Source organism: Mustela nivalis (assembly GCF_964662115.1).
Source record: "Mustela nivalis genome assembly, chromosome: 5".
Lineage (NCBI taxonomy): Eukaryota > Metazoa > Chordata > Mammalia > Carnivora > Mustelidae > Mustela > Mustela nivalis.
This window is the reverse complement of record NC_139024.1, coordinates 76441667-76456988: the sequence shown is the minus strand read 5'-3', so window position 1 is coordinate 76456988 and position 15322 is coordinate 76441667. Positions and strand designations below refer to the sequence as shown.

The 15322-nt window shown below is 33.3% G+C and overlaps 1 protein-coding gene and 1 long non-coding RNA gene across 23 annotated transcripts in view; one reads left to right on the top strand and one right to left on the bottom strand.

The window, feature by feature from the left end:
• LOC309864468 overlaps positions 1-15322 on the top strand; it is a 664253-nt gene that overhangs the window by 546060 nt on the left and 102871 nt on the right. The gene's annotated exons all lie outside the window — the stretch shown is intronic.
• TRDN (triadin) overlaps positions 12221-15322 on the bottom strand; it is a 379193-nt gene continuing 376091 nt past the window's right edge. For all 18 annotated transcript variants that reach the window (XM_082729949.1, XM_082729966.1, XM_082729962.1 and 15 more), the window contains one exon: positions 12221-14596. In XM_082729949.1, coding sequence (XP_082586075.1) covers positions 14457-14596 — 140 coding nt within the window. In that variant the 3' untranslated portion in view covers positions 12221-14456. The remainder of the gene's footprint in view (positions 14597-15322) is intronic.

Genomic DNA, 15322 nt, shown 5'->3' with positions numbered 1-15322 from the left:
TAAAGCGAGAAATAGACAAATTCCTTATTATAGTTGGGAATCTTAAAACTTTTTTCAGCTAATAGAACAGGTAGTCAAAGCATCAATAACGAAAGAGAAAATCTGAACAACTCAAGGAACAAGCATATTAATTGAAATATATAAAAATAGTTTATTAAAAAACAGCTGAATACACATCATTTTCAAGTGCACATATTCTGAACCCTATAAAAAACATCTCAAGATACTTAAAAGAATTGAAGTTATAGAAATTATCTTCTATGAACCTTACAGAATGTAAGGTTTTATCTACAGACATAGATAAAAATGACAGAAAGATTTATGAAAATTTCCCCAATATTTAGAAATTGAACTTCCAAACAAACCACAGATTTAAGGAAAAGTAGAAGGAAACATGGAAACTATTTTGGATTGAATAAAAATGGAAAACACACGTATCAAAATTTGTGGAATACATCTAAGGCAGTGCTGAGTGGGAGATTTCTAGCATTAAAGCCTTAGAAAAGAAAGTTCTCAAATCAATGACATAATCTTTCAAGTTAGTGAACAAGACATAAGCACAGCAAGGTAACGACAAAGGAAGCAGAAGGAAGGAAATTATAAAGGTTACAGTAGAAACCAATAAAATTGAATATAGAGGAAAAAATCAATAAAATCAAAAGATATTTTTTGAAAAGCTCAAAAAATTGATAAACATCCAGTCAGAATGAGAAAGAAAAAAAATTGCCAATATTAGGAATGGAAAATGGCTCATCACTACCAATACTATAGTCATTAAAAGGACAATAAAGAAATATTGCAACTTTATGTCCATAAATTCAACAACTTAGATACAATGGGAAAACTCCTAGGAAGACACAAACTTGCAAATTTCATACAGAAAGAAACTGATAACCTGGGAAATCCTGTATTTATCTTAAAAATAGATTTTTAGTAAAAATTTTGCAGCAACATCTGAACTCACAGCCCAGATAACTTCACTGGTGAATTCTGAGACAAAAATAAGAAAGAAATAAGACCAATTATACAGAAGAAAGAAAGAAATAAGACAAATTATGCAGAAATAACACCAGTTCTATATAAATTCTTCCATAAAATAAAGGAAAATGACGTACTTCTCCACTCATTTACCAAAATTAACCAAGGACATTACAAGAGAGAGAGAAAGAAACCTAAATATCAGTAACTTTGATGAACCTAGAGGCAAAATTCTTTAACAACATATTAACAACTCAAATTCAGTGTGTTTTAGTGTAATGGAAAATATAGATATCAACAGAAGAGGAAAATGTTCCAGAAGTAGATCCACACATGTATGATCAATTGGTTTTGGAAAAAATTAAAAAAAAATTCTATGTGGAAAATAATAATGTTTTATATATATATATATATATATATATATATATATATATATTTAAAACAACATCAAATATTTTATTGTCTCTTTTCTCGTTATATTGTAACCATATGACAAAGTATCAGTCGTACAAGATATCATTCTCTTTTACCTCTATCTTTCTGCCAGAAATGTGGGCTTAATAGTGAGAACTCCAACAGCAATTTTTGCAACTGTGAATAAAAAGCCATGAAAACCTCTATATTTTAAATAAATTTAATAATAATAAAATAATAAAAATAAATAAAAATAAGAAATAAGAAATAATAAAAATAAATAAAAATTTAGTAATATTTTTATTTTTAAAATAAATTATAGACTAATTCGCATTCATATTACATACTGATTCATATGTTGCAAACATATGAAAATTTATTCAAAATGGATTAAAGACTTAAGGGAAAACTCAAAACTGTAAAACTTATAGAAGAAAAGATAGCGGGATGTCTTTAGGACCTTGGGCAGGGCAGTGCTTTTTTTAGATATGATTGCAATGCATGATCCATAAATGAAAATACTGACAAATTGAACATCTACTCTTGACACTGTGAAATGAATCAAAGGTCATGACACAGACAAAGGGAATATTTGCAAAATACTTTTCTAGTAAATGACATACCTCTAGAATGTTTATAAACTACTCAAAAATCAATAATGAGGAAAATCTATTTTTTTAAAGATTTTTATTTATTTATTTGACAGAGAGAGATCACAAGTAGGCAGAGAGAGAGACAGAGAGAGAGGGAAGCAGGCTCCCTGCTGAGCAGAGGGCTCCATGCGGGACTCGATCCCAGGACCCTGAGATCATGACCTGAGCTGAAGGCAGCAGCTTAACCCACTGAGCTACCCAGGCGCCCAGAAAATCTAATTTTTTAAGTACAATGTATTTGAATAGACTGCTCACCAAAGAATATATGTGAATGGCAAATAAACATATGAACAGATGTTCAATGTCAGGAATCATTAGATTAATCATTCAGATTAAAACCACACGGAGATACCACTACATAACTATTATGATGGCTATTTTTTTTTTTGAAGTAAAATTCATGAGTACCAATTTCCCATCTGATTGATAAATTAGAGTCACAGGGCTGACCCCTAAAGCAAAATATCTTCCTTTATAGACTGTAAGGGATAAAGAAACAGTGTTAAATATAAAACCATAATATAAACTTGACAAATTTCTTAAACATTTAAGTTTTTTTTATAATGTAACAATTATTACTGATAGAAAAAGTTTTTATTCATAATTGAAATTATGTTCCTTATACAAGTCTACTTCATTGTATTGTGCTTTGCTTTATTGCACTATGGTGTTTTGTTGTTGTGTTTTGTTTTGTTCTTACAATTTAAAGTTTTATGGCAGCCTTGCATTGGCCAAATCTTTTGATGTCACTTTTTTCCCATAGCATTTCTTTTCTTCCTGTCTCTGTGTCACATATTGTCAATTCCTGCAATATTTTTAACTTTTTAATTATTATTACACTTGTCATGCTGATCTATAATGCTATTATGTTATTATTGTAATTGTTCTGGGGTACTATGAACTGCACCCATGCAAGATGGCAAAATTAATTCATAAATGTGTGTGTTGACTGCTCTACCCATCAGCCATTCTCCCATCTCTCCCTGTCCTCAAATTTCCCTAGTCCCTAAGACACAACAATATTGAAATTGAGCCAATTAATACCTGTACAATGATACAATGGCTTTTAAATGTTCAAGAAACCAAGAGTTCTATGTCTCTCACTTTAAATCAAAAGCTAAAAACGATTAAACTTAGTGAGGTAAATATGTCATAGACCAAAAATTAGGCTTCTTGGACTAAATAGTTAGCCAAGTTGTAAACTCAAAGGAAAAGCTCCTGAAGGAAATTAAAAGTGCTGCTTCAGTGAACACATGAATGATAAGAAAGTGAAACAGCCTTATTGCTGTTATGGAAAAAGTTTAAGCTGTCTGTATAGAAGATCAAACCAGCCATAACATTCCCTTAAGCCAAAGCACCGTCCAGAGCAAGATCTTAACTCTCTTTTAATTCTTTTATTTTAATTAAGTTTTTAAATTTTAATTACAATATAATTAACAGTGTTATATTAGTTTCATCTGTACAATATAGTGATCCAACAGTTCCATACATTAATTACTCTGTACTCATAAGTGTACTCTTTTTTTTATTAAGTTCGATTAACCAACATGTAGTACATCATTAGTTTTTGATGTAGTGTTCGATGATTCCTTAGTTGTGTAATACCCTGTGCTTATCAGATCACATGGCCTCCTTAATGTCCATCACCCAGTTACCCCATCACCCCACTCCCCTCCATCCTGCAACTCTGTTTCCCATAGTTGAGAGTCTCTCATAGTTTGTCTCCCTCTCTTATTTCTTCCCATTCAGTTTTCCCTCCCTTCCCTTATGGGCCTCTGCACTATTCTTATATTCTACATATGAGTGAAGCCATATGATAATTGTACTCTTTAATCCCTATCACCTATTTCATCCACCTACCCACCAACCTCCCCCCTGGTAACCATCGGTTTGTTCTCTACACTTAAGAGTCTGTTTCTTGGTTTGTCTCTCTCTTCTTTTTTTCTCTTTGCTTATTTTTTTGTTTCTTAAATTCCACTTACAAGTGAAGTTATATGGTATTTGTCTTTCTCTGACTGCCTTATTTCACTTAGCATTATACTCTCTAGCTCCATTCATGCTGTTGCAAATGGCTAGATTTCATTCTTTTTTATGACTGAAAAATATTCCGTTGTATAAATAGACCACATCTTCTTTTGCATTCAGTAATTGATGGGGACTAGGGGCAGCTTCCATAATTGGGCTATTATAAATAATGCTGTTATAAACATAAAGGTATATGTATCCCTTTGAATTAATGTTTTTGTATTTTTTGGTAAATACCAGTTATGTGATCACTGGATCACAGGGTGGTTCTATTTGGAACTTTCTGAGGAACCTGTTTGCATTCTCACCAACAGTGCATGGGGGTTCTTTTCTCTCCACATCTTCATCAATACTTGTTGTTTCTTGTTTGTTTGTTTATTTTTTTTTAATTTTAATTTTAATTCTCTCTAATTCTGTGACAGTTGAGACAAGCAAGGAAGATACAAAGAAAAAAAATTGAAGTAAGCAGATGTTGGTTCATGAAGTTTAAGGAATGAAGCCATCTCTAAAACATAAAAGTACAAAATAAAGCAGCAAATGTTGATGTAGAAGCTACAGCAAGTTACCCAAAAGACCTAGCTAAGATAATGAAGGTGGCTAGACTATACAATAGACTTTCAGCACAGATGAGAGGGACTTATAATGGAAGAAGATGGCATCTAGACATAGCTAGAGAGGAGAAGTCAAATGCTTGATTTCCAAGCTTCAGGACAGGCCAGTTCTCTTGTTAGGGGCTAATGCAGCTGGTGACTTTAAGTTTAAGCCAACATTTATTCCTCATTCTGAAATACTAGTGCCCTTCAGAATTATGCTAATCTACTCTTCCTGTGCTCTATGAAGCCTAGATGATAGTACATCTGTCCACAATATGATTTATTGAATATTTGAAGCCTGCCCTTGAGAACTATTGGTCAGAAAAACAGATTCCTTTGAAAATATTACTGCTGACTGACAATGCACTGATCACTTCAAACCTCAGAGGGAGATGTACAATATTCATGTAGTTTTCATGCCCACCAACACATCATCTATTCTGCAACTCATGTATCAAGGAGTCATTTTAACGTTCAAGTCTTATTTAAAAAAAATATTTTGTAAAGCTATAGCTGCCGTAGATAGTAATTCTTCTGATGGATCTGGGAAAAGTAAATTGAAAGCCTTTGGAAAGTATTCATCATTCTAGATGCCATTAAGAAAATTTGTGATTTGGGTGCCTGGGTGGCTCAGTTGGTTAATCAACTGCCTTTGGCTCAAGTCATGATCCCAAAGTCCTGGGATCAAGTCCTATATCGGGTTCCCAGTTCATAGAGTCTGCTTCTCCCTCTGATCTTCTCCCCTCTCATGTTCTCTCTCACTGTCTCCCTTTCAAATAAATAAATAAAATCTTTTTTAAAATAGCTGTGATTCATGGAAAGAGGTCAAAATACCAACATCAGCAGAAGTTTGGAAAAGCTTCATTCCATCCCTCATGGGTGACTTTGAGAAGTGCAAAACATCAGTGGAGGAAATAAATGTAGAAATGGTAAAAACAGCAAAAGAACTAGAATTAGAAGCAGAGCCCAAAGATGTGACTGAATTCTTGCAATCTCATGACAAAACTTGAACATAGGAGAGGAGGGACTTCTTATGAATGAGCAAAAAAAAAAAAAAAAAGTGATTTCTTGAGATAGAAACTACTCCTGGTGAAGCAGTGAAGATTGTTGAAATGACAACAAGGGATTTAGAATACGACATAAACTTAGCTAATAAAGTAGCATCAGAGTTTGAAAAGATTAATTTCAATTTTGAAAGAAGTTCTACCATGGATAAAATGCTACCAAACAATATAGAATGCTGTAGAGAAATTGCTTGCAAAGGAAGACTCAACAATGTAGCAAACTTCATTGTTGTCTTATTTTAAGAAATTGCCACAGTCACCCCAACCTTCAGCAACAACCACCCTGATAAGTCAGTAGCTATCAACAACAAGAGGCTCCACCATAAAAATGATTATGACTCTCTGAAGGCTGAGATGGTCACTGGCACTTTTGACAATAAATTATTTTTAAATTAAGGTAAGTATATTGGTTTTTATAATGCTACTGCATGCTTAGTACTACACAGTGTAAACATAAGTTTAATGTGCACTAGTGAACAAAAAAGCCATTCGATTCACTTTATTGTGATAGTCATTTTATTGCAGTGGTCTGGAACCTGAACCCACAACATCTCCTCAGTATGCCTGTATAAAAGAAACTGTGTCTTCATTAACTGTAAGCTAATAGCATTATAGTTTTGATTATTAGTTTGATTACTAATATGTTCTAGTTGTTAGTCTACTATGGAATGATTCTGACATTTTTTATTCTAACCTGGTTAGAGTTTTATTCTCTTAGATACTCTAAAAATATCTTTGTGTATCTTCAAATTGGCCTAGTGACCAAAGGATAAAAATCTTTCATTCTGGGGTGCCTGGATGGCTCAGTGGGTTAGGCCTCTGCCTTCAGCTCAGGTCATGATCTCAGGGTCCTGGGATCGAGCCCCACATCAGGGTCTCTGCTCAGTGGGGAGTCTGCTTTCTCCTCCCTCTCTGCCAGCCTCTCTGCCTACTTGTGATCTTTGTCTGTCAAATAAATAAATAAAATCTTTTTAAAAAACATCTTTCACTCTGTTTCAAAATTTTTTTTCTATTTCAAAAGATTGCCCATTTCTTTACTAAAGGTAGTAACACTGATACTAAATTATAGAAAATGTAATGGTGTTGTGGTTTCATATTCCATAGTAGATATTCCAAAACATGTAAAATATGCTATTTCTTTGCCATGTCATATAAAATGTAAAGCACAATTTTATATTATTTCTCAAATTGTGCTCTAAATAATCATCACACTAAATAATGCTTTATTTATTCATTTTTGGTTTTAGTATTATGTTATAGTAAAAAAGTGTTAGGAAGTAACCAATAAGGCAAATAACATTTACCAATTCCCACTCAACTAGCTAAGAGTTTGTAGTTAAAAGTAAAAAATATATTTTTAAGCTGGACTTATAATAGCAAATTTCAGTAAGATGGATATCAACAACACATACTGAAGTCATTTTAAGTCTTCATTTAAACAGATTATAGCAAGGCCAAGCAGTCTAGTTAAGTCATTTTAGACCTGCATATGATTAAGTTTCCTTCTTACTACACAGGGATTATAGGCTCTAACAAAACTGAATAAAATAGAATGTGAATAAGATTTATCATATATTTCAGGAAAAGTCTTTTGAACTAAGGGGAACTAAGGATTATTTCACATCAAAGGTATAATTATAAAGCTAAAGATCATAATGTGAAATGTGATCTTTTGATTAATATTTTTATATAACTCATAATCAGATTAAAAGTTGGCATTATTTTTAGATATCTAAAATGTAGGCCTCAGATTTTTGTTATTTAAAATGGCCAGTTAAAAAATCTTTGCTTAATCTTATCACATTTCTGTAAGTAACTGTTACAAATGAAAATTTCTTCCCGATTGCTCAAAAAAGTATGGTTAGCTTCCTAATTCACATTGAAATTTTATTTGAAAAGAAACAAATGGTTATTATTGTAAAAGTCTGTGTATTTCAATCATCCAAAACCTTACCAGTAGACTGATATTAGCAAAAGAGTGTTGCCATTTAGAGCTTTCAATTTAATTCAATTTATTTTCTAGTTTTAAAAATATTTAATTTTTTTTTTGGAAATGAATGCTATTCTGGTTCTAAGGGAAATATGGCACCCATATTTTCTACTTCCTGGAAGTTGTATAAGACAACAAAAAACCAAACAAATGAACAAATTAAAAAAAAATCCAAAATCATATATCTTAGGTGAAACTTGGAAACAAACAAACAAAAACTCAAAACTATGTTTAAGTGCTACCAAAATAAGTGAGATCAACAAAACATATACAAGCCATTATAAACAGTGCTCAGAATCAGACTGTGGAAGAGCCTAACATTATCAGAACTCAAAACCCAGCAGTGAATATTCATTTTTCATAAAGAGATACCCTCATCCTAAATGTTAACCACTATGAGCAACTCTGACCCCTCAGAAGTAGCAACAAACCAGGGACAAGGTTATCTGAACAATTACTCTTTTTCAAAATTATAAATGCATATATTTTTGAATTGAACATCCCTCTTCAATGAATTTGTCCTTGTGTATGTGCATGCCTATGTTATGTATGTAGCAATATGTGTCCAACATTATAAACTGCAACATTAGTAATGGTAACAAAATGGATATGGATATGGATCTGTATAATAGGGGACTATTCAATAAAGAATGGTATATCCACACATTGAAATACTATAGAACTATAAAGAAAATATAAGGAGAATTCCCTTCCAACCATCCCACAGAAGTTTTATCAAACTAATCCTCTGTCTGAGAACAGACTTAAAAGCTAGTTGAAAAAATGAACTAAAGAAAGCAAGTGTGGCAGCTAGATATCAAGTGGTCAAAATCCTAGAGAAAGGGAAATGCAATGGGAACAGCTCCATATTCACTTCTGCTTTGTACCTTATGGGGGATTTGACAAGTCACATCATGAGAAATAAGATTAATGATATATGACTATATACCCATTAGAAGTTAAAATGAATAAATCTGACAATAGCAAGTGTTAGGAAGAATTTGGTTATCCCATACTATATTGTTGGAGTGCAAATTGTTACAAGCAGTTAGAAAATCGTTTAGAATTATCCACTGAAGATGAACATTTGTATAATCTATAAGCCATTAATTTACTTCTGAGATACAAGGTCTTTGCCTTCCCATACACACATTATGCAGTATGAAAAACTAACAAGACTGTTTATAGTAGTGCTTTTTAAAGAAAAAAACTGGAGATAGTCCAAATATCTATCCACAAGAGAATATATAAATATTCACTATGTACATACATGAACACTGTAAAACAATGAAAAAGGATAAACTTATACATGCAATAAAATGTATATGTCTCACCTGTGTAGCCTTAATTATACAAAATAGATAATGGACAAAATATGTAATTTATTATTTCATTCATATGAAGGTCAAAACAGTCAAAACAATTATTTGGTGATAGAAGCCATAGTAGTGGTTACCCAAGGGATATTTATTGGCTGGGTAAGACATGAATGAGACATTTAGAGTGCTGTTAATGTTCTATATCTTAACCTAAGTGATGGTTTCATAGACTCATCTAGCTCTCCACTTGAGGTTTGTGTTTGAGATGTGTCTCTCTCCCTATATTTATTAATAGGGAAGGTGTGTATGTCCTTAAATAAAAAAAAATAATCCAGGATACATTGTTACGTGAAGAAAGGAAGGTACAAGATGATGTTTATGACATGCAGTGTTTGTGTAGGAAAGTAACAAAATGAGAATATATGTTCATTTTCACTTGAATTTGCATAGGATGGATACATAAGAATCTATAAATGTTATTAGTTGTAGGAAGTAGAGGAGTGGATGTGGAACTGAGGCAACAAAGAGATGAGATGACACTTGCCATGTATTGCTTTAACACCATTTGACTTTGAACAAGGTTAATATATTCCCAATTTTTAAAATATTTTTTCATACATACATGTTGCAAAGATGAAAACAATTGAATTATTTATTTGTTACATTTTTTCCTCAAAATTGCTCAAATTCAAAGTTGTCTTTTCTTTTGTGTAAAATGTTGCCTTCTTTGTAAAGAATGCACCCTCCATTTAGATCATCCCAACCTGTCCCTAATGGCATTAAATATATACAAATTTGTCAATATGTTCTGAACAGGAGAGAGAGAGATGCTTCTCTAAGAAAAGACAGGGGCTAAATGTTTTGAGATGCAACACTTAGTATTTATTTTGACACTGCCTAGCTGCCACTGCTGAAACACCTTCATACCTTCTAACGAATGTTCAATTCCATGATCACGTTTCTGGTGGGGTTCATGAGCCACTTAGAGTTCCATCTCAGCTTTCTATTCAGAGCATCACTTTTCCATAGACCTCTTACAAGCTCTGTGTTTTCTAATTCAGTCATTTGAAGGATATTTTGCTGTCAATGATTTATAGTAACTTCACAAAAATGATGCAAAGTAGTGGACATTTTCTAAAACAAAATTATTTTTGCCAGTGGCAATGTTTCCATTTTTGTGGTTAGTTCATGTGAGTCTGACTTTCATTTGCTGCTTTGGCTTCTGCCACTTAGCAACACTCGGTCTTCAGGTTCAGGTGTGCCCATATCAACTATTTAATAACAAAACTGGAAGGGAATTTGAAAGGTCTTACCAATATTTACATGGGGCTTCCCCATAACTTTCTTCACCAAAGATGAATGTCCTTGTGTCACAGGAACTTTTATTTTTATTTAAAGATGAAAAATTGAGGGACAGAGAAGTTAAATGATGAGAAGTACTCCTGGAATCAGAATCTGACCTCAGGTTTGAGGGCCACTAGTCCACTGAACTCTACCCCGGCACATTTATTCTGAAAATACATCTGGCCTAGCAACTCTGCTCAGAGGCCTGAAGTATACTCCTGTTAAATGTTTTAAGAGTGACTTAAATTTGGTAGGGAAGAAAGTAAAATAACACCACTGACTTGATGCAAGCAGTTAATTCTTGCTGAAAGTTGATCACAGAGCATGGACATGGCAATTGACAATCTTGCAAAGTGCGCATGACCACGAGCTTACGTGATTGTGTTAAGAAACCAAGAACTTTCTTTTTTGCTATTACTATTTGCTAACATGTGTTTCTTACTGAGTTTCCATTAGAGTGTAAATGTGTTTTGGAAAGCATGTTTTTTTAAGTATTTTTTTTTTTTATAAACGTATAATATATTATCAGCCCCAGGGGTACAGGTCTGTGAAGCATGTTTTTTAACACTCATCTTTGGGTGACTCATGATTAATTTAAAGAGTTGTTTTTTGTTTTCTTTTTATTTCGGGTAAATATTTGAGGTCTTACAGTGACTTATAACATTTTTGCAGTTAAATAGCATGGGAAAATTAAGCTATTTATTTTTGTACACAAGAGAAAAGATCTACAGGGATGTCTAAAATATCTTATGGACATACAGGATTAACAAGGGGAAAAGGTACAGGGTAGCAGTTACATAAGCCTGAAAGGAGTGAAGCACTGTTGTCAGGAGGCCAGTTTCTGGAAATCTATCCTGAGTTTCCACGCTTTAATAAATTTTCAAATTACAGAAGGAAGCTTGTAATGGTGGAGGCATTACATGGAGTCATGCAGAGTAAAGAATATGCAGGGGATTAGAAAAGAACACTTGAGTTTGAGGTTTAGTTCTGCTACCATTAGCAATGTGACTCTGGCCTGTCATCTAGATTAAGATTCCTTGTCTGTATCTCTAAGGCAAGTGAATGTGAATCATTCTTATGGTCCTTTTCAGCTCTTGTATAGGAAAAAGCAAGTCTTTCCACTTACAGTTACATATCTGACACTGATTATAATTAAAAAACTGGATTTTGAGATGCTGGATAAATTAAGATTGGTATTAACACACTGAGGATGTAGTTAAGGGCATTTAGGAGCTAGCAGACCAAGAATCTATAGACACCAGGCTTTGAAGCAGTCAGTGAACTTTGAGCAAATTTATGCCTTTCTCTAGGGATTAGGTTTATTTTCTCCATATGCCAGGTGAGCTAGATGGTCCCTGAGTTTTCCATCAGCAATAACATTCATTATTCTCTTTGCCTTCTTCCAGTAAAATAACCCAAGGAAATACAACTTCAGTTTCTAAAAATTTCTATGAGTTTTTACAAGGATATACCAGAATGAATCAATTAACAAGGACTTTCCATTGAAAATATTCTGAAAAAGACCTGTCTCTTTTGAAAGATGATTTATCAAACTTTATGAAAACTAAACATAAATTAAAAACCTCAGGTAGTTATTAATTTTCTATAGACCATCATCTACCAAGAGCAAGTGAAGTTTGAGGAAGAGCGTATGGTTGGGATGGGTAGCTCATATTAATTGGACAAAATGGAGGACAAAAACAATTATTAAATGCTTACATATTTATGACCATTATAACATGAATTGTAAGTGCTCTGTTAAAGACAAAAACCTTTTAACCCAACCATTTATCATTTCCTTTTAAAATGTAATGCACAAACTTGAAAGGGCTAGAAATACTTTATTTGATGGAATCATTCAAACAGATGACAGTTTAGTTATTGTTTTTCAATCATTGTATCTTTAAGCAGATAAACCTTTACAATCATCATTAATGTTGTTTACATTTTAATTGGTTTGTTTAAATTCAAATTATGACAAATTATCATTTTTTAACTTTTTATTAAATAGTTTTTATAATGACAAAGAAAGAAACTATCATATAATGTAGAAAAGCACTCAGAGGAAAATTAGTGCCACATCCAAAATAAATCATTTCAGAAATTTATTTTGACATCATATTTGTATTAAGATATATTGTCATTGTCCACAGTACATCTGTGAGGTATCAGGTTGTTTGTCTTGATCCCTATTTCACAGATAGGGAAACAAGCATAGTACATTTAGGAAATGTTCCAAGGGCACACATGTGTCAGGACAAGACGGGATATTTTCTTACACAGTCCAATGCCTAACATAGTACCCTAGAAAAAGTAAGTACTCAGTAAATATCCATTGAATATAAGAATGGATAAATCATATGAGATCTAAAAAACTGCCATATTTGCCTTTCTTCATTAAATCAGACAAGTTGTAGGAGCAGTTGAGCAATAAACGTTATCCACTTTCCCACAAGTTTCCATTACTATATGAAGGGGGTAGGCAAGATGATACCATCTGGTCAGTCCTGAGGGTATACACTCTAAGTCCCCCAACAGAGTGTCATTAATCTTGGTTCATTATAACACTGGCTTTTGTGGTGTGAGTTAGCACACTCCAGCATGTGCCTGAGACAAACTCTTTTCACCAAAGTCACTGAAAATCCATCATTGATACTGAATGTGTTACTGATGCCCTAGCCTAATGTTATTTGAGTAAAACAGTGTTCTACATTGGAATTAAAGAACTTAGATAGTTGCAGTCCTTTAAATAAATCACTTGGCTAGTATTGGCTCTGGCTACCCCACAAGAGGGCAATTACAATTCCAGAAAAGATAACTTATTTCCTGAGTTAATTTGTCATAGGTTGAGTTGCAACTGTAAACATGATAATGGTCACATTGGCATAACTTTTAACATAGGTGTTCATATCACCAGGAGACAAAAAAGATGACAAAACCAAAATAGTCATTCTCAGTGATGCATCATCAAGTAAGTTAAAGATTGTCATTCATTTCACTGGTGTTGATAATCACTTACCTAAGAAACAAGTAAGACATCTCATGAAGCACTTGTGTTTAAAATGCATTTCTTTAATTTTGATGACATTCATTTATGTATGTGTGTGTGTGTGTGTGTATATATATAGGTATATATATACACAAATATATTTTTTTTGAGAAAGAAAATGTACTTAACTGTACAGAATGATCCTATTAAAGTGACATTAAATACTTTGCAACTGTCACCTGAATTTAGTGACTGATCTAAAATTTCATCCAGGTGACATTTTCATTAGGCCATAGTCTGGAAAAATCTGAAAATACTACATCTCATTTGCTTTTATTTTAAACAAATGATTCATCAGACTTGCCTATTGGATGGTATATTTCCAATGGAGTGAATGTCCTAGTTGTAATTCAAGACAAATCAAAGATATGATTTATCAAACATTTCTACTCCATCTTACCATGTCCAAAGTTCAGAGATATTTTGAATTCTATCAAAAGGAGCATTACAAGGAACTTACAGCACTTTTTGGTTCAACTATTACCCATTCTTAGAGCATTACCACAGCTAAAATAGAAAGAGACATAAATAAAATCAAACTATTGAACATCAACTTAGTGGGAAAATTGTGTTTAGAGAGCTACATGATAAAAAGTAGTTTTGTATGCCCATAAAGGGTAGCTCCTATACTCTTTAAATTGAAAGCACAGTCTTTGTTGTCATTTAAAAATATACCTGACATCAGAATTCCATTTTGTAATTGTGTCAGTTATGTTTAAAAGATCATGATTAAGGAAACTTTAAATTAACCTGTGAGCAACCCTACAATAAGTAGAAATAGAAAAATATAAGCATCCATGCCTAGCAACAAACACAAATAACAAGTTCTTGAATGCCAGATCTTTCAATATGTTTGCTTATCATTCATTGCTTTTGCCCACCCTTTCTCTCTAGACCAGGCAGAAGAGTAAAATGTTTTCAGAGAAATTCCTCAGATTCATGATTTCAATTGCCTATGCCACTGCAGACAAACAGAAGATCCTATTTTCAAAGTCTTAAAGCACTTGTAAGGGCCCTGCATGTGTGTCTATTGTCCTTGTTGCTTCTGACCTGGAGAACTTGGTTGGTCAGAGCTCTCTGAAGGACGGTGTGCAGGAGTGACAGGAAACTGAAATCCATAGCCATTGTATCCATCCAAGTAGACACATTGGAAGAAACTGATGGGGCCTATGGAACAGAGCATGATAACTTGTTAAAACAAGCAGAATACAAGCAGTAACAATGGTGAGACCCAGGCAGATACAATGTAGGTGGACATGGGTTCTTCAGTTACGTACCCTTGACAATAACCAGAAACTTAATAAACCTCATTGTCTCTTAGATTCCTTACGTGTAAAATCAAAAACAATAACAAAAGCATCCTAGAAATGAGGTGGAAATTAAATCAATAAATATATGTGAAGCACTTGAAATCTTTCCTGGCACATAATAAGCCCTTAATAAGTGATAATAAAAATGATCTGGCATAAGAAGTCCAAGTACGTACATTATAAGACTCTACTGATGTGCACTGCACTCAGAAGAAGTGTTAGCTAGTAATAGATTTTAAAGCATGAGCTTATCCATATGCAAAGTAATTTTTTTTCTTTCAGTGTTTTAATAAAAACCACAGAGAGCCTTGTGATTCCTGAGAGTCTTGAGGTTTTCCACTCTCTCTTAGTCTAGAGGTAAGTGCTCTCCTGAGATGGCATAGTTACTTTTTATTAATGCTTCCAGATAGCAGCTCTGCCTCCAGAGCAGAAAGCAACACAGAAAAGGTGTTAAAGACAAGCAAGGCAGTGTAGCCAGTGGGTATGAGCTTGAGCTACCAATGCCCGTCCTGCTCTCAGGTAGCAACTTTGTTAAGAGTTGGTGACTCTTGGTAACTTTCACTTCTCCAAACAGTCATGGACA